At 42.8% G+C, this 24,165-nt stretch overlaps 1 protein-coding gene across 1 annotated transcript; it reads left to right on the top strand.

Annotated features, from left to right (window-relative positions):
* Positions 1 to 1,947: 1,947 nt before the first annotated feature.
* Positions 1,948 to 16,259, top strand: C2H5orf15 (chromosome 2 C5orf15 homolog). The gene is made up of 3 exons (XM_016186791.2): positions 1,948 to 2,131; positions 12,864 to 13,378; positions 14,780 to 16,259. Exons 1-3 carry the CDS (start codon positions 1,996 to 1,998, stop codon positions 14,909 to 14,911), a joined length of 783 nt encoding a protein of 260 aa, XP_016042277.1. The 5' UTR covers positions 1,948 to 1,995; the 3' UTR covers positions 14,912 to 16,259.
* Positions 16,260 to 24,165: the final 7,906 nt, after the last annotated feature.

Here is a 24,165-nt window from a genome sequence, read left to right as displayed (position 1 = left end):
GCAAAGGTGGGCGCAAGGAACAACATCATTGCAAGACTGGCCAGCTCCTCATGGGGCGTGAGCGCTTCCACACTATGATCATCCTCTCTGGCATTATGCTATTCCACTGCAGAATACTGTGCCCCAGTATGGTTCCGTAGCCCCCATGTCCACTTGGTCGATTCCAAATTATATAACTCCATGAGGATAATTTCTGGAACCATCCGTTCCACCCCGGTTCCATGGCTGCCAGTTCTTAGCAACATCGCCCCGCCAGATATTCGTCGAGATGCGGCATCATCTAAGTTCATTTCCCACGTCTATGCTCGACCGGACCTGCCAATATACGCGGATATCTTCGCCCACCCTGTCCAACGCTTGACGTCTCGTCACCCAATCTGGTGCCCTACGCCTACACTGAACTTCTCTGTTCCAGTCTCTTGGAAACAGAGTTGGCAGTCAGCTGAGGTAAAGAACAAACACCTCATCACAGACCCCTGCAAGCGTCCACCCGGCTTTGACCTAGCACGTTATGATTGGGCCCTCCTCAATCGCTATGGAACAGGCCATGGCCGGTGCGCCGCTATGTTCCATCACTGGGGAGCCAGAGACGACCCGAACTGCCCCTGTGGCTCCAGACAGACTATGACCCACATAGTCAACGACTGCCACCTCTCCAGATTCAAAGGAGGTCTCGAAACTTTACATCAGGCTCAACCTGACGCTGTTGACTGGCTATGGAAGAAGGGCAAACGCTAGAAGAAGAAGTGCCTGCACCATGAATCCACTTTTCCTGGAGGCTATTTTTTTCCTTTTTGTTGCCCTGGTTTATTGTTGTTGTGGTTATTATTGTTGTTTGATAAGAGAGAGAAATCGAGAGAGGAGGGGAAGACATAGAGGGGGAGAGAAAGACACCTGCAACCTGCTTCACCACTCGAGAAGCGACTCCCCTGCAGGTGGGGATCCTTAACTCCGGTCCTTGTGTTTCGTGCCATGTGCGCTTAACCCACAGCCCTACTGCCCAACCCCCAGCCGTTACCATTTTATATAATGTATTTTTATGATAAGATGGACATACCATAATGAAAATTGGATAGGTAAAAGACAGAAAATGGTGTTATTTGCAAAGGGAAGAAAGCTACCTAGAGGTTACAACTGCATGGGTTAATAGCGAATTGGAAATACAGGAGATGACTAATATGCATCAATCAGGTTTCCTGGGAATTGATTAATTTGATGATTCTGCAACGGCTGGGGCACTGTTGCTGTCTTTGGTTGTTTGGTTAATGACCTTGGGGATTTGGGCATATGCTTTGTAGTTCTGGTGAGTGGGACAGTGCTTATATGATAAGACTTAGCAAATTGCTTCAAATTTAAATGAAAAACAAAAAAAATTTACTTGTAATTTCACTACTCAGATACAGTTATTGTTAACATTTTGTGTTTGCTGCGAGTTTGACAGGTGTAACGGAGTTACTTTGCTTGGGTGGATTAGCTTATCACACAAATGAGTTTTCCTTTCAGAAGTGTTTTAAAAAATATTTTATTCATTTATTTATTGAATAGAGACAGATAAATCCAAAAGGGAGGGGGAGAGAGGGAGACGAGACACCTACAGCGCTGCTTCACTGCTTATGAAGCTTTCCCCCTGCAGGTGGGGATCGGGGGCTTGAACCTGGGTCCGTGCGCATTGTAACATGTGCGCTCAATGAGGGGTATCACCATCACAAGTGTTTCATAGCACTTAACTGTGTAGCACCCCATCATAAAGGTGGCAGAGAAGAGCTCCCTCCGCCTCTTCGCACAAGCCGCAGATGAGCTAGAGTGGGTGGGGCACGGAGCTCTTCACAACTCCCACTACTTTCTTCCTGATTTGCTTTCTGCAGTTCCGCGCGCGCGCGAGGACGAAACGTCATCACACTAAGCCGCCTATCCCGAGAGCCGTGCTTCCGTACGCACCTCTGACGTCATGACGCAGAATCTAGCCACCGCGCAGGCCGGCTAGTTAAGTCCGTTATGGCCGCTGCGGCCCTGAGGAGGATGAGGGGGTCGGTGCGAGAGAAGCTGCCTCCCGGACTAGCCCTCCGGATACCCGGGAGGTTGACGCGGCCGCTGGTGCTGGCGTTCCTGCTTGCGTCCGCCGTGTCTAGTGGTAAAGGGGGCGAGGCGGTTGCGAGGGGCGGGCGACAGGCCAGGCCGGGCAGGGGGGCCGCTGCCTGGACGCGGCAGGGTCTCCGCGGACTCCGAACGGATGGGGGGTGGGGGCTGCGGGAAGACGTCTGTCTGCAGGAGCTGGGGGTCGCTGAGGAGGCCCGAAAAGTAGAGACTTGTGAGAAGGGGGGGGAAGGGAAGGGGCGGGTTGGGGACGACTGTGGCGGCGGTGCCTCGAGTCGTGGGGAAAGCAGCCGGGGGCGGGCGCGGGGGGCGTCAGGAGGGGCTTGGACGAGACCTGAGTGAGGTGCTGGGTGTGTTCCCGGGTGTGTAGGTGGGGGGGACACTCGGGGGTCGAGTGGGGGGCTTGGCCCAGGCCAGGCAGGCCGGTAGGGGTGGGATTGTTCCTGGATGAGAGAGGGATAGAGAACTGCCTCGGGGGTCCTGGCCTGCGCACATCTGGAAGCGACTTCACACTCTGTTTCTCTCTCTCTCTCTGTGTGTGTGTGTGTGAGAGAGAGAGAGCGAGCGAGAGGACCTGTGAGCAGGACAACCAAGGGTCATCATGCTTTTTTAAAAAAACTATTTTTATTTATTTGATAGAGACAGCCAGAAATGGAGGTAGAGAGAGGGAAAAAGGCAAGAGAGACACCTGCAGCCCTGCTTCACCGCCCCCCGCGCTCCCAACACTGTGATGGGGACCAGGGGCTTGAACCCGGGTCCTTGCACACTAATGGGAGCGCTTAACCAGGTGGCCCCGGGTCTTCTTGCTTTTCGGGTCCACCATTGTGCTAGTTGATTTCTTTTGTGTCGGTTGCTCACTCCGACTCTCTTGAAAGGAAGGTGAGAGGTTAACTAACAGATTAAATCCAGTGCCGAGCAAGAAGCTGGGAGTGTGTGTGGGGGCCTGCTGGGCTGGGAGGGAGGAGAGGAGTTCACAGGACAAGAGGAGTCTTTGTGGGTCCCTGGGTTAAGGAGCACACTGCAGCCACTGACCTTTTTTAAGGTTTTTTTTAAAAATAAAATGGAAATATTGACAAGACCATAGGATAAGAGGGTTACTTTTTTCACACAATTCACACCCCCAGAACTCCGTATCCCATCCCCTCCCCTGATAGCTTTCTTATTCTATATATATATATATATATATATATATATATGTATATTTATTCCTTTTTGTTGCCCTTGTTATTTTATTATTGTAATTATTGTTGTTGATGATGCCATTATTGTTGGATAGGACAGAGGGAAATGGAGAGAGAAGGGGAAAACGGGGAGAGAAAGATAGACACCTGCAGACCTGTTTTACCGCTTGTGAAACGTCGCCCCTGTAGGTGGGGAGCCGGGGCTCAAACCCGGACTCTTCCCCGGGTCCTTGTGCTTTGCGCCACGTGCGCTTAACCTGCTGTGTTACCGCCCGACTCCCAGCTTCCCGATTCTCTATCCCTCTGGGAGTATGGGCCCAGGGTCATTATGGGGTGCAGAAGGTGGAAGGTCTGTAATTGCTTCCCCGCTGAACTTGGGCGTTGACAGGTGGATCCATACTCCCAGCCTGTCTCTGTCTTTCCCTAGTGGGGCAGGGCTCTGGGGAGGCATTTTTTACCAGAGCCTTAGAATTTCTTTGAGTAAGGGTTTCTTAGAAATGTCACACTGTGAATCAAGATGTTGAAGACGTTATTGAGAAGGGAAATTTGTAAACCAGGGACTTTTAGACTGGGAGAGGGGGCAATAGGGAGGAGGGCAAATCCACTGTAAGAACTTGCAATAATTCAAGTTGTTTTAAATTTTTTAAAATTTATTCATTAATGAGAAAGATAGGAAGAGAGAGAGAAACAACCAGACATCCCTCTGGTACATGTGCTGCTGGGGATTGAACTCAGGACCTAATGCTTGAGAGTCCAGTGCTTTATCCACCGTGCCACCTCCCAGATCACTGTTTTTAATTTTATTATTAAGAACCGCCCCCCTCCCCCCCCAACTGGAGCCCGCTGGCTCAGCTCTGGCTTATGGTGGTGCTAGGGGTTGAACCTGGAACCTGTGGTGCCTCACAACCATTTTTGGATAACTGTTATGCTGTCTTCCCAACCCCAAGTTCTTGTTCAGTAGTTGTTTAGTTTTATTTTTCCCCTCCCCCCAAATTCTTTTCCACTTTTTCATATGAAAAACATCGTGAATGGGATAGTGTTCTCTTGCCAAGAGGGGCTTCCCTGCCATACATTTCTCTACCAAGACTCTGTGGTTACTTACTTAGGTTCCCCACAAGCACTGAGGGTTGGGCTAGTGTACCACTCTCTCAGGGAGGGTTTGTGAATCTGTGGGTTCAGGATAGCTGTCCATTTTCTCCAGTCCTTTTCATCATTGATAAACTTTAGTGAGGATTTCCTGGCTTATGCAGATATTTTAGTTCCTTAAAACAGTATGATTATTTTGACCATTGAATTATCTGTGAAAAAAATAGAATTTTGGAATGCTTAAGAGAGATGGCTGGTGACTGACTCTACTGTGATTTCAGAAACAACTTTTCTACTCTAGAAGTGGTTAAAAAAACCTCTAATTAGTTGGGCTAGTTAGTAGGTGGGAGATATAGACTACTTTTGTCTCTGTTTATTTGTTAGAGTCTTATAAATACTGGAGCTCCAACTATACTGGGACATATTAGGGGAAAATTTGAAATCAAGTTCTTATGTAAATCAATTAAAATGTTATAAATTAATCCCTGTAGGAAAGAACATGAAAGCTAGCATATGTGCCTTTACTATTTACTTTTTAAAAATATTTTTTAAATGTTATTATTTATTTATTGAATAAAGATAGAGACAGACACTGATAGCGACACTGCTTCACCATTCCTGAACCTTTCCTTCTGTAGGTGGGGACTGGGGACTTGAACTGGGGTCCTTGGCACTGTAGTTTGTGTATTGAACCAGGTGTATCACTGTTTATTTATTTATTTATCTATCTATTTATTGTCACCATGATTAGCACGAACTGGGGGCCTGCATGATGACTACACCACTTCCAGTGGCTTTTATTTTAAATGATAGAGACAGAAAAATGGGTATAAGGAAGATACCTGCAGCACTGCTCCACCGCTTCCTTCCTGCAGGTGGGGACTGGGGCTTGAACCTAGGTCCTCACACTTGGTAGTGTCTGTGTTTTATCAGCCTCTGCATGTGCACTTTTGATAGGGATGCAACTTTACTGCAGTACAGTGTAGTGTTTGTAAATTTTGGAGTAATGGGTTTTTGTAAGTCTTTCATTTTTTTTCTTTAAGACAGATAGAGAGGTAGAGAGAAAGAAAGAGAGAGAGAGGGAGAGAGAGAAAGAGAAAGAAAGAAAGAAAGAAAGAATATGAAACTGACCCCACAGCATTGGAAGTTGTTTTAGTGCATCCAGGACCTGTTTTAGACCTGGGTGTCATCCTTGGCAAAGCAACACACTATCCAAGCGATCTATTTCCCCAGCCCATTTTTCTAAGTCTTATGATAGACTGATTTCAAAGTACCTTGTATATAATATGAAAATTAAATTTTACATAGACTGATGTGAGTTACAAATTTCAATAATCACTGAAAATTAGAAAGTCACCAAATTAGACTTAAATAAATTTTGTTCCATGTAAGTTTTCTTAAATTTTCTGTGCTTGGATATATTCTTAGTAACTATGAATTTTTCAGTTATTTGTTTTTATTTTATTTATTTATTATTAGATTGAGACAGAAATTGAGAGGGGAGGAGGAAATAGAGAGGGAGAAAAAAAGAGATACCTGCAGGCCTGCTTCACTACTCACAAAGCTTTCCCCCTGTAGGTGGGGACCAGGGCCTTGAACCTGGGTCCTTGTTCATTTATTTATTTATATATTTTTGCCACCAAGGTTATTGCTATGGTTTGGTCCTCTGCATGACTCCATTGCTCCCTTTGGTGAAGGCAAGGGTGAGGGGGATTAAAGAGAGAGAGAGATTGAGATTGGAATTGGAGAAACACCTGCAGCTCTACTGCACTGTTTGTGAAGCTTCTCTTGTACAGGTGCTCCAGTGTAGTGGCCTGGGGCTCGAACTCATGTCCCTGAGTATGGTAATGTGTGTGTTCTACTGGGTGAGTTATCTGCTGGCCCCTAATCTAAGAATTAACATGTTTTTTTTTTTTTTTTTACAAGGTATAAAAAATTAAGATGCATTATTTTCAATCACACTTTCCCCCCAAATTATATATATGCTCTGGTTTATGGTGGTGCAGGTTATTCATCCTGGGAATTTGGAACCTCAGGCCTGAAAGTTGTTTGCGTAACTATAATTATTATGCTGTCTCCCAACCCTCTCTTTTTTTTTTTTTTAAGATTTATTTGCATTGGGATAGCAAGCTAGCTCACCTGGGAGTGTGCCTTCAGTGTTGTGTGCATGGCCCAGATCCTAATCCATGACCCCATGACACTGGGGAAAACTTTGGCACCATTGTGACTCTCTTCTCTCTCTGTTTCTGTTTCTGTTTGAAAAAGTTGACTGGAATGGTGAATCCCTGAGGGCAGCAACATCAAAAAGATTAATTTGTATTATGAGAGAGGTCAGAGCACAACTCAGCTCTGGCTTACTTATGGTGGTTCCTGGGATTGAACCAGGAATCTCTGAGGTCTCAGGAATACATATTCTGTGCTCTACCACATAGAGCTATCTTCTGACCCAAGCCATGTTTCTTAATCCAGTGTTTGAATTAGTTCTTAGGGTCCTCTGCATTCTGGGCTGAGAATTCTGACTGCTGTGTTGATTGGACAGTAGTGGTTAGAGTAGAAACATGCAGGTCAGGCAACTTTATAATCCAGGTAACATGATGGTGCCTTGGACAGTAGCAATAAAGGGGTAAAAAGATTCTTCAAATTCCACAGTGCGGGGGATGGTGCAGTGGTTAAGTGTCAGACTCTTTAGCTTGAGGCCCTGATGTCAATTTCCGGCAGTCCATATACTAGAGTGATGTCTGCTTCTCTTTCTCTCCTCTCTCATTAATAAAATAAAATATTTTTTAAAAAATCCAGATTCCACATATATTTTGAAGGCAGTGTTACACATTATTTATGGGGTATTAGGAAATGATTATCAAGGAGGACCAGGTGGTGGCACACCTCACCTGATAAAGTGCATGTCAAGGACCCAGGTTCAAGCCTACCTAGTTCTACCCTCAGGGGGAATGCTTTACAAACAGTGAAGCTGTGCTGCAGGTGTCTCTGTCTCACTCTCTTCCTGTTTCCCCCTTCCCTCTCAATTTCTGTCCTATCAAATGAAAAAACTTAAAGTAAACTTTCTAAAAAAAGAAAATTAGGACTCAATTTTTTTTTTTTTTACTGTTAATTTTTAAAAATTTATCAGAGCACTGCTCAGCTCTGGTTTATGGTGGTATGGGGGATTGAACCTGGGACTTTGGAGCCTCAGGCATGAGAGTCTGCTTGTATAACCATTATGTTACCTACCCTCCGCCCAGGACTCAAATTTTTGCTTGAGTAATTAGGAAAATGGAATTGCGTTTAACTGGAAAGGAGATTGTACATAGAACAATCTTGGAGTGAGAAGTAAAAGTACTTTTCATTAAGTTAATCTGTTCATTATAAAAATATTTCTAGTTTAATTTGTAGTTATAGGAAGTAATTCAGAGGTCCTGTGTATCCTTAACTCAGTTACCTCCACAGATACATTTTTCAAAAGTAATGCAAAATTACAACCAGGAAACTGACATTGATACAGATACAGTCACGATATAGGCCATTCCCATCATAGTCAGGAGTTTTGGGGTTCACTTTTTACAGTTACTCCCTGCTTTTTATTTCCATCTCTCTTAAAGTCTTAGTAACAGACAATTTTCCTTCCTTCCTTCCTTCCTTCCTTCCTTCCTTCCTGCCTTTCTTTCTTTCTTCTTAATTTTTATTTATAAAAAAGAAACACTGACAAAAACCAGGATAAGAGGGGTACAGTACAGCTTGACATTCCTACCACCAGAACTCTATCTACCCCCCTCCCCTGAGAGCTTTCCTATTCTTTATCCCTCTGGGAGCATGGACCAAGGGAAATTATGGGGTGCAGAAGGTGGAAGGTCTGGCTTCTGTAATTGCTTCCCTGCTGAACATGGGCATTGGCAGGTGGATCCATACTCCCAGCCTGTCTCACTCTTTCCCTAGTGGGGCAGGGCTCTGGGGAAGCCAGGACACATTGGTGGGGTCGTCTGCCCAGGGAAGTCCGGTTGGCATCACGGTAGCATCTGGAACCTGGTGGCTGAAAGAAGAGTTAACATACAAAGCCAAACAAATTGTTGACTAATCATGAACCTAAAGGCTGGAATAGTGCAGATGAAGATTTGGACTCTGTTTTGTAGATAGTTAGTAGGCCTATTTTAGTTATGCTAGTGTTCTTTTTCTTCAGAGCCTGACATCTGATATGCAGGTGGACCGAAGTTATTGTCTGGGGAGGTCCACCTGCATATCAGATGTCAGGCTCTTTCTTTTTTAATTGTCACCAGGGTTATTGCTGGGGCTTGGTACCTACATGATGAACCCACTGTTCCTAGCAGCCATTTTTTTTTTTTTTAAATTACTTTCTTGTTTGGATATAGACAGAAGAAATTGAGAGGGAAGGGAGAGATAGAGGGAGTGAAAAAGAGACCCCTGCACCACTGCTTTACTTATGAAGCTTTCCCTCTGAAGAAGCTCCTTGAGGGCCTGAACCTAAGTCCTTGAGTACTGCAGCCTGTGTGCTCAACCAAGTGCGCCTTGGAACATCAGGCATGAGAGTCTTTTGAATAACCATTATGCTGTCTCCTCAGCCCCACTCATTGTTTTGTGTGTGTGTGTGTGTGTGTTTCCAACACTGCCAAGTTCAGGCGTAGGGTGATGCTGGTTGGGATTGAACCTGGGAACTTTGGTGCTTCAAGCATGAAAAGACATTTTATAGAACTACTATGTTATCTTACCCACCCTAACTTGTTTTTTTATATCTATAAATTTTTATTTGAAAGTGTGATATAAATGAAATCATATGGTACATACCTTTTTGGGAATTGACCATTTTCACCTAGCATAATTTTTTGGAGACTCATGCCAGCTGTTTCATGTGCCACTAGTTTGTTACTTGTATTACTAAGTATTTCCTAGTACTGACATACTATATTTTATTAAGCCATCTGTTGAAGGACATCTGGGCTGTTTCCAGTTTTTGGCTATTATGACTAAAGCTGCTGTAAACAGTAATATGCAGGTTTTCTTTGTGAACATAAGTTTTCGTTTTTCTGGGATAAATGCCCTGAAGTATGATTACTGGGTCATATGGCAATTGTATGTTTAGTTTTTTTTTTTTTAAGAAGCTGCCGAACTGTTTTGTGGCATAATTGCCCTATTTTACATTACAGCCAGCAACATATGACTGATCTAGTTTCTCTGAACCCCAGCCAACATTTGGTGCTATTGTTATTTTTTATTTTAGCCATTCTGATTGGTGAGTGGTTCTATCTCATGTGGATTTATATTTGTGTTTCTCTAAGGGCTAGTATATTTTCATGTGTTTATTTGCCACATGTCTAGTTCTCTTTGGTAAATGCCTCTTTGTGCCTTTTGTTCATTTGTTCATATTCTTTTTGGATAAAGATAGAAGGCACACACACACACAGAGGGAGAGGGAGAGAAGTGACCACGGCACAGAAGCTTCCTTTAATGCAGCGGGGGGCCAGGCTCAAATCTGGATGGTAAAAATGGCAAAGCAGTGCACTATGTGGATGAACTGTTTTCTCCTTTTGTTCATGTTTTTTTTTTTTTTTTTAATATTTATTTCCTTTTGTTGCCCTTATTGTTTTATTGTTGTAGTTATTATTATTGTTGTTATTGGTGTTGTAGTTGTTGGATAGGACAGAGAGAAATAGAGAGAGGGGGAGAGAAAGATAGTAGACACCTGCAGACCTGCTTGTGAAGCGACCCTCCTGCAGGTTGGGAATTGGGGGCCCGAACCAGGATCCTTATTCCTGTCCTTGCGCTTTGCCCCATGTACGCTTAACCTGTTGCGCTACCACCAACTCCCTTGTTCATGTTTTAATTAAAGTACTGTAAGTTTTTTTAAAAAATGATTTTAAAAAATAATTTGTGTGTGTTTTAGGTAGTGGAGAAGGGAGAGAGAGAGAGAGAGATGCCAGAGCACTACTCCAGCACTCCAGTACATGAAGCACTAGAGACCACATTGGGAGCATCAGACCTGCAAGGCCTGTACTCTACTAACTGAGCGACTTCCCTGGCCACTACTTTGTTGAGTACTGGGTTAAAATTTGTTCTGTTTATCCTCCCAGGAAAGAGCCTGTCTGCCTGCCTTTTTCCCTTCCTTTCTCTTTCCCTCTTTCTCTCTCTCTCTTCCTCTCTCTTTGTCTTTCAATTTATTTCATATGAGATAGAGAGGAGAGAAAAAGAGAAATGATGCCAGAGCATCACTCCAACACACGGGTGGCAGAGATTATACCAGGAACCATGGGTGTGCAAGCTCAGTGCTTTACCAGCTGAGCTATTCTCCTAGCCATATCACAGGAAGAAGTTTAACAGAGGAAAAGTTTTTAACTTTGACAAAATCCAGTTTATGATTTTTTTTTTTCATTTTATGTATTGTTTTTGGTGTCAAGTCTAAAAAATGTTTGCCTAGACCTAGATTCTAAAGATTTACTACTACTATGTCTTACGTCGAGTTTTATAACTTGAAATCTTATATTTACATTTGTGACTACCTTTAATTAAATTTTTGTATAAGGTATGACACTTAGGTTGAGCCTTATTATTTTTTTTTCTTTTAAAAAATATTTCTATTTGTTTTATTTTAATGCAAGAGCTACAGAGACATGAGAGAATGGCTTTGGACAGGTAGATTTGGTGAGAAATGGGTGGGCTGTCCCGAGAGCAGGTAGATGGCTGAGGTACTCAGTTTCTAAAAAAATATTTAAAAATAGGGAATCCGGCGGTAGTACAGTGGGTTAAGCCCAGGTGACGCAAAGTGCAAAGACCCTAGTAAGGATCCCGGTTAGAGTCCCCGGCTCCCCACCTGCAGAAGAGTCGCTTCACAAGTGGTGAAGCAGGTCTACAGGTGCCTTATCTTTCTCTCTCCCTCTCTGTCTTCCCCTCTCCTCCCCATATCTCTCTCTGACCTATCCAACGACGACAACATCAGTATTCATTTCTTTTTTTTTTAATCTCTTTATTGGGGGATTAATGGTTTACAGTCAGAAGTCAATTCTTAGATACAAGTTTGTATTCAATTCTTCACACTCACTTCATTTTTTTTAACCAGACAATTACTCAGTTCTGATTTATGGTGGTGTGGAAGAATTGAACTTGGGACCTGGGAGCATCAGGCATGATAAGTCTGTTTGCATAACCATTAATGCTATCTCCCCATCAGTAACAACAACAATAAAACAACAAGGCCAACAAAATGGAATAAATACATAAATAAATATTTAAAAATATTTTAAAATATGTATTTTATTTGTTTTAGTTGAGAGAGATATAGAGAGATACAGAGAGACCAAAGCATTGCTCAGCTTTGGCTTATGGTGATGCTGGAGTGAACCTGGGATCTTGCAGCGTCAGGCATGAAAGTCTTTTTGAATAATCATTATGCTGTCTTTCCCACCCCTCCTTTTTTTTTTAATACTTTTTTTTAACTATTTAATCTGATAGGACAGAGATGGAGAAAGAAAAAGGGAGAGAGAGACACACACAAACAGACCTGCAGCACTGCATCACAGCTTGTGAAGTTTTACCTCTGTATTTGGGGACCAGAGGCTTAAACCCAGTCCTTGTACATGCTGACATTGTGTGTCCAACCAGGTGTGCCATTGCCCAGCCCTCCCCCCTTTTTTTCCCCTAAACTGCCAGGGCTTCACTGTGGCTTTGTGCTTGTATAATTCCACTGCTCCCAGAAGAATGAATATATATATATCTGAGATCTCCACTTGACTTCGGTTGGTATAGAAGTGAGTGGAGTATTTGCCCAGAGTTAAGAGTAGTCATTGTCTGAATGTTCATTGCTAGGCAACCTCTTTCCTGATTTTTGACTAGAGTAGCTGCTCTAAGGCCCTTTTGCCTACACCTCATGTTGCTAGCTTCTTTTATTATTATTATCATTATTATTATTTTAACTAATGAGTGAGAGGCTAGAGAACAAGGGCACCACTTGGGGACATGTGGTGCCAGGATTGAACTTGAAACTTCATGCTTTTATGTCCAAAGCCCTTGCACCACCTCCACGGCTGGCTCGTCAGAAGAGAGAAGGTCAAGGATTTTGAAATAAACTCAGATTTGAATGAATACTAGAGCCAGAAGCTATAATCACTGAGGATCATGATTCCTGATCTACAAGTTGATGGATGAGTGTTAGGGGGTGGAAGTTGATGACAGGGAAATCAAAGTTGGGGACATTGAGGGAAGGAAAGGGGAGAATGATCTAGAAGAAATTCTTTCTCACTGCCAGGAGAATAACAGCTTAAAACATGCCCGCATGCCCGCACACATATCTACTGGAAAGGCAATTGTTAGTTGATGAGTAATTGAGGAAGAAATGTAACTCATTATTGACTACTTAGACTTGTTAAATAAGACTCAAAAAGAAGTTATAGAATTTAGCAGAGACCCTAGTGAAAACTTTGTGCAATATATGCTGCTAGCTGGGTGAGAGTTGGAGATTGAAATTTAATGTTTAATATAATATTCCTTATTCACTTATTTCAGCTTTATCAGAGAATAATTTGCCAAATGGAACTACACTGAATTTAGAGAATTCTGCTACAAATAGGAGTACTTCAACACATGAAAGTCAAACCAAATCTTTTACTTCCCATGTTAGCACCCCTTTTCCTCCCACAACCAGTACAGAGAAAAGTGGAGGTGCATCTGTGGCCCCTCACCCCTCCACTTCATCTCTGTCCCAAGAGGAAGCGGGTAACAGTGAAGATCCTAGCATGGAGGAAGAGGGGCTTTTCGTGCTAAACAGTTCTCCATCCACTGCCAAAGATACTCTGGACAATGGAGGTTATGAAGAGTCAGAATATGACTGGACCCCCAGTGCCAGGGATGATGAGGACTTGGAAGAAAACAGAGACAATAAGGAAACTGAGCAGTCCGGGAGATCTTTTAAGACCCCATCTTCAAACATAGAAGAGGAAGACAGCCATTTCTTTTTTCATCTTATTATTTTTGCTTTTTGTATTGCTGTTGTTTACATTACATATCATAACAAAAGAAAGGTACGTTTGGAGTTTTTCAACCCTTCTCTTTACCTTTTATTATCTCAGTCATATTACTTATTAATACTTTTGGTGATTCAGATTTTTTTTTTGCTTCTTATTCAGCTAAGTTTAATTTGATGGTAAAATATTGATATGTCTTGATTAGTTTTTAAATCTATGATGTGTTTTAGCAAGTTATAGACTGTTTACATATATTTCAAAAAAAAGTCAAACTTTTTTTTGGAATAGAGATAGAGACAATAATATGTTGGCTTTACCTGGCATGCCACCGCTTGGCCCCCCCAAAACAAGTCAAACTTATTATTTATTATTTATTATTTTTTAAATTTTTTTGCCAGGGCACTAGTCAGCTCTGACTTCTAGTAATGTGAGGGATTGGTGGTGCCTCAGGCATGGGCATCTTTTTGTATGACCATTATGCTATCTTCCCCACCTCAAGTCAAACTTTTAAATGAGAAGCCCAAAAAACCCAGTGATTTAAATTTTTATTTGTGTTTATTTTAGCCTGAATTTATTCCTGGGTCATATATATATTTTTTGTCTCTTCACTTTTTTTCTCAGATATCTTTTTCTTCTCTGCAGCCTCCTTTGGTCTTTTTTCCATGCAGTGTTAGGCACAGCTCTATACTTTGTAGTCCCAGAGGAAACTAATCAGACAGACACCTGCAGACCTGCTTCACCGCTTGTGAAGCGACTCCCCTGCAGATGGAGAGCCGGGGGCTCAAACCGGGATCCTTATGCCAGTTATTGCGCTTTGCACCACCTGCGCTTAACCCACTGTGCTACCGCCTGACTCCCATTCCCTTTTCTTAGTCAGGAATTCTTAGTTCTTGGATCTTATTGTAACTTTCTTTGATTCCTGGCAAATGTTGCCTTCTTAGGGGACTTGATATTCTCATCTGAGACATGACAAAACTGGACAAATAATTTCAAAATGCCTCCCAGCTTTGAGAATCAATGATTCCAATATCTTGTTAGTGGATTAGAGTTAGAAAACAGGCAAACAAATAAATCAGCCCTTTAGATTGTGTATGGTTTAGTGGTCTGTCACTGCCTTGTCAATATTTGTAGGTAGGCAAATTTTGAATGCAAGTTACACTGTCCCCCATTTTTAGTGTTAGGCTATTTCTTTTATAGACAGGAAAGGGTCTTGGTAAATACGGAGGTTCCTGGGTTCTTCTTCAGTCTGCTAATCTCTAAATCCAGAAGCCAAGAGATCAGTCTTAACAGTGAATATATAGTACAACTTGAGAAGTATTGTCTAACCTTGTTTACAGATGGAAAGTGTTTATAATTGATATTAGTATTTGGGAGAAAGATATTTTGCTTGTTATCAAAGTTTTTAGCATATCCTCCATCTTCGCTTCTGCATGTCTAAATTATTTCATTCTGTTCCAGATTTTCCTTCTGGTTCAAAGCAGAAAATGGCGTGATGGTCTTTGTTCTAAAACAGTTGAATATCATCGTCTGGACCAGAATGTTAATGAGGCAATGCCTTCTCTGAAGATTACCAATGATTATATTTTTTAAAGCACTGTGATTTGAGTTTGCTTATTATATAATTTTATCTGCTTGACTTTTTATATGTTATTGAATAGATGATTGCCATAGGCAATTGGTACTTAAATGAGAGGTGGGTCTCTCTTTATTTTGCCTTGGTGCTTTGGAAACTCAGTGTCAAAAGGAATATATAATTTTTTATCTACATTTTTAAAGCTGAATTCAATCAGGTTTCCAAAATGTGGAGCTAAGCATTACCTGCTAGTCTTTATTGTTTTTGATTTCTTTATTGCACTTCTTCTGGAAGTCTTTGTGACTGTACTTCTAGAAGATCTCAGACTTGTAACTAAATTTTAACATATCTAGTACTGCTGACTTAGATTCTTGTTCTGCCATTCAAATACTAGTTTTAACAACACATTTATTTGTTCTCCCTAACTGTGATGTATAAGGATGTTTGTAATAATGCTTTGCATATAATATTTTTTTCTTCCAGGGAAATTGCTTTGGATATTTTTGGATAATTTAAATGTAAGATTATAAAATTGCTAATTATGACCACAATTTTAGGTAATGCAGTAAATATGTCTAGAAATTCTGGCAGTAGAGATTCTGCAATTTAAAACAAACATAGGCAAATGGTTAGACAGATCATTTTTTGGTTTGAATTACTGAACTGAATATAAAAGTAGCAGTTGTGGTAAGCTGTTAAACATACAGTTGCTTTTAGTGAGCAATTGGTTATAGCACTGGTTCCTCCAAGCTTTCAAGCAAGGGGTAGAGTTTAAAATGATATCAGATTTGTTCACTTTGTTTTTTATTTTCTTAGTAAATCTGAATAAATCTTAGGGCTGATTATCATTTAAATAATACATCTAGGTCTTTCAAATTAGAATTTTACCTGGGTGAAGTTGTTTGTGTACATAAAGAATATATAGGTACACTGATTTCTTTTTTTCTTTTGGTACTTGTTTTATTTTGCCTTATTTTTTGGGTACCAACTGGAAGTTATTCCCTGTATTTCATTTAAGTCTGTCTCTCTCTCATAAAGAACCGATCAAGATGTAAATATGTGATTTGAACCATGGTTGACTTACAAGTGTCACTACAACTTTTTAGAAAACATGACTCCTAGAATAAGTTAAATGCCCACATACAAAGCCTGGGTTAACCATGGCCATGTGCTTTGTGTAGAGATGAAAAAAGCAGGTCAGTTCATCTTTTCCCTTGAGTGGACAGTTTACTGCCCTAACAAGTAGAGGAAACATGTGGAAATACACCTGAACTATTTCACTGTGTTTTTTTTTTTTTCATTTTTGAAACTGTATTATTTAATATTTTGAATAATAAAAATAAACAGCAAAGAATAAGTCCACGATTTTATAAGCCTGTTTTATTGTAATGATGGTATTGGGCCTTTTATCTGGGTGGTGGTAAAAAAAAAAAGTACTGTTAAGTCTGGCAGGAAGGTAAACTGATTTACTTGCTTTTATTTTTTCTTTTCATTTTCCCCTTTATTTATAAAAAGGAAACATTGACGAAACCATAGGATAAGAGGGGTACAACTCCACACAATTGCCACCACCAGAACTCCATATCCCACCCTCTCCCTTAATAGCTTTCCTATTCTTTAACCCTCTGGGAGTATGGGCCCAAGGTCATTGTGGAATGCAGAAGGTGGCTTTTGTTTTTAGTGGAAGTCATTTCTAAAGTCTCCTTGAGTCCAATTTCTGCTATGTGCTGAAGTTGAAAACTATAGTGAAGTGGGATTGTAATGTGAAGTACAGAACCTAAATCAACAAACTCTTACAACCTGACTTCTCTGTTGCCCGTTATTGAAGGTTCCTCCACCTCTTTTTGTTTTTTTAAATTATTTATTGGATAGAGACAGCCAGAAATCAAGAGGGAAGGGGGAGATAGAGGAGACAGACACCTGCAGCACTGTTTCACCACTTATGAAGCTGTCCTCCTGCAGGTGGGGACTGGGGGCTTGAACCTGGGTCCTTGTGCCTTGTAACGTGTGCACTCAACCAAGTGCGTGACCACCCAGCCCCAGACCCCTCCATCTTAATGGAGCTGAGGCTTTTGTGTGCTTCCTGAAGGCAGTCTTTACCACCTGTGTTGCCGTGCTATAGCAGATCGGTCTTCAGACTTCATCAGACTATATGTTGATTAAAAGTGCTGCTGTATTCTTACAGAGGCACCTGAGCTTCTTGGCCTACAAGTAGATATATAACTCAGATACTGCCCATCTGTGACTTAAGGTCTCTAATCCAGGAACAACAAATAATCGACTACCCAAAGACTCAAGTCTAGTAAAGAGGCCTGATAGAGCTCATATCACTTACTTCCCTATAGAATGATTCCTAGTAGGGAGTTGGGTGGTAGTGCATTGGGTTAAGCGCATGTGACACAAAGCACAAGGACCGGTGTAAAGATCCCGGTTCAAGCCCCTGGCTCTCTACCTGCAGGGGAGTCGCTTCACAAGTGGTGAAGCAGGTCTGCCGGTGTCTGTCTTTCCCCCTCTCTGCCTTCCCCTCCTGTCTCCATTTCTCTCTCCTATCCAACAACAGTGACATCAATAACCACAACAATGTTAAACAACAATAGCAACAAAAGGGAAAATAGAAAAAAATTTTAAAAAAAGAATGAAAAAAAAAAAAAAGGATTGCTAGTAGTACAACTAAGTCCCCCGCTTTTTATATCACTTATAAGATACGTCAAAGGAATTCCAAAAAGCTTAATCAGTAAAAATCATAACAGTTCATTAAAAGAGGAACAAAGGGGCCAGGCAGTAGCACGGCAGGTTAAGCACTCATGGCGTGAAGCGCAATTACCGGTGTAAGGATCTTGCTTCGAGCCCCCAGCTTCCCACCTACAGGGGAGTAGCCTCACAAGCGGTGAAGCAGGGCTGCAGGTGTCTTTCTCTCCCCTTCTGTCTTCCCCTCCTCTCTCGTTTTCTCTCTGTTCTACCCAGCAACAACAGCTATAGCAATAATGACAATAACAACAAGGGCAACAAAAATGGGAAAAAATGGCCTTCAGGAGCAGTGGATTTGTAGTTCAGGCACCGAGTCCCAGCGATAACCCTGGAGGCAAAAAAAAAGAACAAAATGGAGAAGGGGTATCTGCAGAAAGGCTGCACCACCAATAAAGGGTAGCAAGACCTTCCATTCTCTAGATGGCATACTAGATTCCAAGGTTTCTCTTCTCTTTTTATTTATAAAAAGGAAACACTGACAAAACCATAGGATAAGAGGGATACAACTCCACACAGTTCCCACCACCAGAACTTCATATCCCATCCCCTCCACTGATAGCTTTCCTATTCTTTAACTGTCTGGGAGTATGGACCCAAGGTCATTGTGGGATGCAGAAGGTGGAAGGTCTGGCTTCTGTAATTGCTTCCCTGCTGAACATGGGCGTTGACTGGTTGATCCATACTCCCAGCCTGACTCTCTCTTTCCCTAGTGGGTCGGGCTTCTGAGGAATCAGAGCTCCAGGACACATTGGTGGGGCTGTCTGTTCAGGGAAGTCTGGTTGACATCACGCTAGCTAGCATCTGGAACTTGGTGGCTGAAAAGAGAGTTAACATACAAAGCCAAACAAGTTGTTGACTAAAGAACCTAAAGGCTGGAATAGTGCAGATGAAGAGTTGGGGGGGGGGGTAATCTCCATTTTGTAGATAGCTAGTAGGCATATTTTAGTTATATTCCAAAGGGCCTGTGGCTATACTAGTTTTTTTTTTTTCTTCTTTTTTTTCCCTGAGCCTGAAATCTGATTTGCAAGTGGATCCTAGTTATTGTCTGGGGAGATGATGTCATGGCTTGGAAAAGGACCAGAAAGCTGCATCAGGGGAGAGTAGCTCCCAAATATGGGAAAGGTGTATAAATATTGTTGACTGTAAACCCCATCAATTTGATGTGACCTGGGGTCCATATTCAAGCTTAGAAGCTTACGTGACCTCTGCATCCCTGTAGATCTGAGCTCACATTCTGTGGTCATGAGTAGGAACATTCCAAGCTGCCCCAATTTCAGGACCCATCTTCCTCAGGTGTAAACCCCATCAATTTGATGTGACCTGGGGTCCATATTCAAGCTTAGAAGCTTACGTGACCTCTGCATCCCTGTAGATCTGAGCTCACATTCTGTGGTCATGAGTAGCAACATTCCAAGCTGCCCCAATTTCAGGACCCATCTTCCTCAGGTGTAGCATAGAGTATGTTGTCTGGTCTCTTCTAACTACCACTCCTAGTGGAATCTCAGCAGATTTATGGCTGCAGTGATGCAAGTCTGGTATCCTCTCATTCACATCGGGTGTCAAGTAGGCTATAGTGTGGTGCTTTGGCTTCCATTGACACCTACTAGTGTTTGAGAAGGTATAGATCCTTGTTAGCCATCTCAAGCATGGGCCTGGCATGCTGAGATATCTTCCCTAGACACTTCCCCACAAGATATGTTTGTGTACATTGATTTTTATTTATTTCTTATTTTAAAAGTATTTTTATTTTATTTATTTGGATAGAGACAGAAATTGAGAGAGAAGGGAGAGATAGGGAGGAAGAGATCCCTCTAGCACCACTTCACTTGTGAAGCTTTCCCCCTGCAGGGGGCAACTTGGGGCTTGAACCTGGGTTCTTATGCATTGTAATGTTTGCAGTCAACTAGGTGCATGACCACCTGACCCCTGTATTTTTAATTTTTTAAAATATTTATTCCCTTTTGTTGCTCTTGTTTTATTGTTGTAGTTATTATTGATGTCGTTGTTGGATAGAACAGAGAAATGGAGAGAGGAGGGGAAGCCAGAGAGGGGAAAAGAGAAAGATAGACACCTGCAGACCTGCTTCACTGCCTGTTAAGCGACCCCCCTACAGGTGGAGAGCTGGGGGCTTGAGCTAGGAGCTTGAACCGGGATCCTTATGCCGCCGGTCCTTGCACTTTGTGCCACTTCTGCTCAACCCGCTGCGCTGCGCTACTGCCGGCTCCCTGTATTTTGATTTTTAAGTGAATTTAATTACAGTGTTTTGTATCTTAATTTTTTTTTACTTAAGAAATCATGAGCAGGGAGTCGGGCGGTGGCGCAGCGGGTTAAGCGCATGTGGCGCAAAGCGCAAGGACCAGCGCAAGGATCCCGGTTCGAACCCCCGGCTCCCCGCCTGCAGGGGAGTCGCTTCACAGGCATTGAAGCAGGTCTACAGGTATCTATCTTTCTCTCCCCTTCTTTGTCTTCCCCTCCTCTCTCCACTTCTCTCTGTCCTATCCAACAATAACGACATCAATAACCAGAACAATAATAAACAACAAGGGCAACAAAAGGGAAAATAAATATAAAAAAAATTAAAAAAAGAAGTCATGATTTCAATATTGTTAATATTCCAATATTGTTAATATTCCTTAAAAGCATTTAATAGCTAAACATTTTTAATAAGTTTTTTTAATAAGTTTTTTTTTTTTTTGCTTCCAGAGTTATTGCTGGGGTTCAGTGCCTGCAAATCCGCTGCTCCTGGAGGCCATTTTTTTTCCTTTTGTTGCCCTTGTTTTTTTATCGTCGTTGTTGTTGTTGTTACTGCTGTCATTGTTGGATAGGACAGAGAGAAATCAAGACAGGAGAGGAAGACAGGGAGGAGAGAAGGATAGACACCTGCAGACCTGCTTCACTACTTGTGAAGTGATCCCTGCAGGTGGGGAGCCTGGGACTCGAACCTGGATTCTTACACCGGTCCTTGCGTTTGGCGCCATGTGTGCTTAACCTGCTGCCCTACCGCTCGGCCCCCAATAGCTAAACATTTTATTGGACAGATAAACTGAGAAGAGTGAGGTAGGGAGAAAGAGAGATACTTGCAGCATTACTTCACTGGTTGTGAAGCATTTTCCCGTGGCAGGGGCTTGATCATCTGTGTTTAACCTGGTACATCACTGCCAGCTTCATAACATTTTTGTACTGGAATCAGTTCATTGATTATATGAAGCAGAAGAGACAAAAATAGGACTGAGTGGTATAAATAAGGTCCATGCCTGAGACAAAGCAGTACTGCTACTATTCAGGTGGTACTGTGCTACTGTCACTTTCTGATAGACTGCTCAGAACTCTGCACCAACTATTTTTTAACTTCCTTCTGAGTATTTTTGTTAGATGTGAACTTAGAGTGAATGCAGATTCTTTTTTTACCCCTTTATTGGGGAATTAATACAAATTCTTTTGTTGGGTGTGTTCAGGAGACAGACTAGTTTTATTATTATTTATATAAAAAGGAAACACTGACAAAACCATAGGATAAGAGGGGTACAACTCCACACAATTCCCAGCACCAGAACTCCGTACCCCATCCCCTCCCTTGATAGCTTTCCTGTTTAACCCTCTGGGAGTATGGACCCAAGGTCATTATGGGGTGCAGAGGTGGAAGTTCTGGCTACTGTAATTGCTTCCCCGCAACATGGGCGTTGACTGGTCGATCTATACTCCCAGCCTGGATAGACTATAGTTTGCTTCACAGAGTGTAACCTTAACCTTTCTAGTCATCTAGGCCCCATGAAATTGCTCAGTGATGTATTGACAAACTGATGAGAAAACAGACAAGCCAGTCTCTACACAAGCTCATGTAGTTGGCATATCACCTAGTATTACTACCATCTGGGACCTAGAAATGAATGCGAGGAGCAGAACCAGATGTGATGTGTCAGCTTGATATGAACATTCGCGACCTGTGTGAAGCTCATTAATTGTATGAGGTGTTACCTCTTCCCCTATGTCCTAGTTCCCATCAGGGCAGCAACTGCTCATGAGAGTGAAAGGAATGGAGACAGTTATTGCTGGCACAGCTGCTAATGTGTTGCATCTCATTTTCTCTGGCTGGCTTCACCTTTTGCTCTTTCTCAACCCGGTCTGGTGGTGCCATCCTTCCTAACAGGAGTTCAAGGATTCTAAGCACCAGATTTGTCTCAGGGACTGGAAAAGGAGTCTGTCCTGAGATTTAAGGTCAGTCTATCTGGATTCAGTTTATATGTATTTTTACTTAGGATGGTTTGAGGAGGGGGATTGGCCAGGATAGATTCTGGAAATGGAGATGAGGGGGGCATTCTGACTCTCATCTCAGTGATTATCTGGTGGTGGTTTGTCTAGACGGCTGAAAGGACTGAAAGGAAACTATTTTGGATCAGTGAACAGCAGTTTTGTCTATCTCATGAGCCCCAAGCCATGAAATAGAAGTTCTTCTAAGGAGTTCCAGACTCTCCTGAGAATACTGATGAGGCTACACATTTACAAGCCCCTGATCCTTAGGAAGGATTTCTCTACCTAAGGTTATAACACCTGTGCAAACCCACATGCTGTTTCTCTTGCCACCCCCAAACCGCCTCACTTCTCAGCTGGTAACTCAGAGGTCATGTTCTGGAATCCTTTATTTCTGGAATGCCATTGCCCCTTTGTGTTTCTTTCTTGGACACGCGGACTCCCTCCACAGTATGTGGATAGTATGACACCACCATCAGAGGCCCATCCAAAAGAGGCTGTGCCTTGCATTATGGGGGGGGGGGGCTGGGATCTCAGGCTGGATTCATGCTCTGGGACTGATTCTGGCTTAGAGCCCTCCCCAGGCTGTTAAGGAGTCACTTGGGAAAGGCCAAATGTAGTTTCTGGCCACCTGGAAATGAGGTGTGGGGTCTTGTGGACTAACCCAAGAGTCCTGTGCTTTGTTAGGGCTAAGCTCTTTCTGCTTCATGGTGCACCTAATCTGGCCTTTGAGAAGCAAGACTGGGGAAGAAATGGAGGTGCAGAGTAGGTGGATCAGGTGAAGTCCAGGTTGGATGCCTTAATTTTACAGGACAGAGAGAAACAGGGAGGGTGATAGGGAGGGGGAGAGAAAGAGATACCTGCAGCACTGCTTCACTCATGGAGCTTCCCTTCTGCAAGTGGGTGTTGGTATGCATGAGACCCCTTCTGTTTCATTGGTTTAATACCCCCTGCTTAACACTATTCTATTTACATAACCACTTCATTTTATTTACATAACCACTGTTAACAAGCACCACCCTCCCTCCAGGGCATTGGTTCAATCCCCACTGTTTCATGATATGTTTTTGCTCCGCCCCCTCTCCTTGTCACACTCTGATTTTCACCAGTCACTTTTCTCTCCACCCTCTCTATGTCACATCCTGTTCACGCCCTACTTGGGAAGTATATATAAAGACAACATTGTTTGTTTTAGTAGTTTAGCTTAGCTCGGCTTAGATTGTTCTACGTCCTGCATGAATAAAGAGATACTGCGTACAGCTCAACCATGAGTCCCTGGTCATCTGTTACCCACCCATGAAGCCAGCCCGGCGAAAACAACATAGCCCGTCAAAAACAACAAGTGGGGACTGGAGTCTTGAACCTGGGTCCTTGTACATGGTAGCATGTGCACTCAACTGTGTCTGCCACCACTTGGTCCATGCTGGATGACTTTAGTATGAGGTCTTGTGTTTGTATCATTCCCCCTACTCCAGTGGGTTATTGATTAGCTCACAGGTTGGTTAGAAAGAGTAAATGGAGTCATGCAAAAGGATTTTGTGTGTTGGGGAAGTTTCCAGCATGTCCAGAAGAGCCAGCTCAAACCTTGGGTCCACCAAGGAGTTGCTGGGGAGCTGCTCACATTCCTGGGGCTGCTTTTCCAGCCCCCCACCCCTTGCCCACATCCCCTTGGGCCTGTCTTGAGGGATGAAACATGCAGCTTGTCAGAACTGAGTTTATTTCAAACACTGAGGTCTTACTTGACAATAAATGGAAATTCTTTGGAGCCTCTCAATTTCTTCCCTCCTATTCTCATCCTTCCTTGAAACATGACCTAAGGGTCCTTTCTGTCGTGCCCCATGGTGTTTTAACAAACCCATGGGACTTAGAACTCCCATATAAAGCAACTTTTTGGTTACTTAGCCTGCGTCACTCAGGCAGCCGTCCCCTCAGGGAGCAAGTACGGAGATGCGGTTTTATGTGTGGCCACTCTTGCTCAGGTGTTCCATGTTCTGCCATTATCACAGCATTTCATTAAAAGCAAACACCTGGCCTCCTTCACTTGCTTTGTGAGCTGTGGTGCTGCGGTGCCCCCCCGTCACGAGCCTGACAGGGTCATCTCCTCTGGACCTGCATTCAGACTTCAGGGAAGCTGGGCAGAAAGGACGAGAGTGGGACGACGCATTCTCCCCCCATTATTGTTACAAATAATTATACTGTCACAATTGATTAATAGTGCTTTGGCAGTGCCTGGTGAAAATGGAGAGTCAGAAGCACCCCCTCTCCCTTACACAGG

Source organism: Erinaceus europaeus, chromosome 2 (genome assembly GCF_950295315.1).
Source record: "Erinaceus europaeus chromosome 2, mEriEur2.1, whole genome shotgun sequence".
In the NCBI taxonomy this organism is placed as follows: domain Eukaryota; kingdom Metazoa; phylum Chordata; class Mammalia; order Eulipotyphla; family Erinaceidae; genus Erinaceus; species Erinaceus europaeus.
The sequence above is the reverse complement of the archived record's forward strand: the minus strand, read 5'-3'. Positions and strand labels throughout refer to the sequence as shown.

Bases quoted from the DNA above. Each gene is read 5' to 3' on its own strand.
- C2H5orf15 (XM_016186791.2), top strand. From the start codon at position 1,996: ATGGCCGCTGCGGCCCTGAGGAGGATGAGGGGGTCGGTGCGAGAGAAG. The intron at 2,132-12,863 runs GTAAAGGGGGCG...CACTTATTTCAG, and splicing joins TGCGTCCGCCGTGTCTAGTG to CTTTATCAGAGAATAATTTG. The intron at 13,379-14,779 runs GTACGTTTGGAG...ATTCTGTTCCAG, and splicing joins CATATCATAACAAAAGAAAG to ATTTTCCTTCTGGTTCAAAG.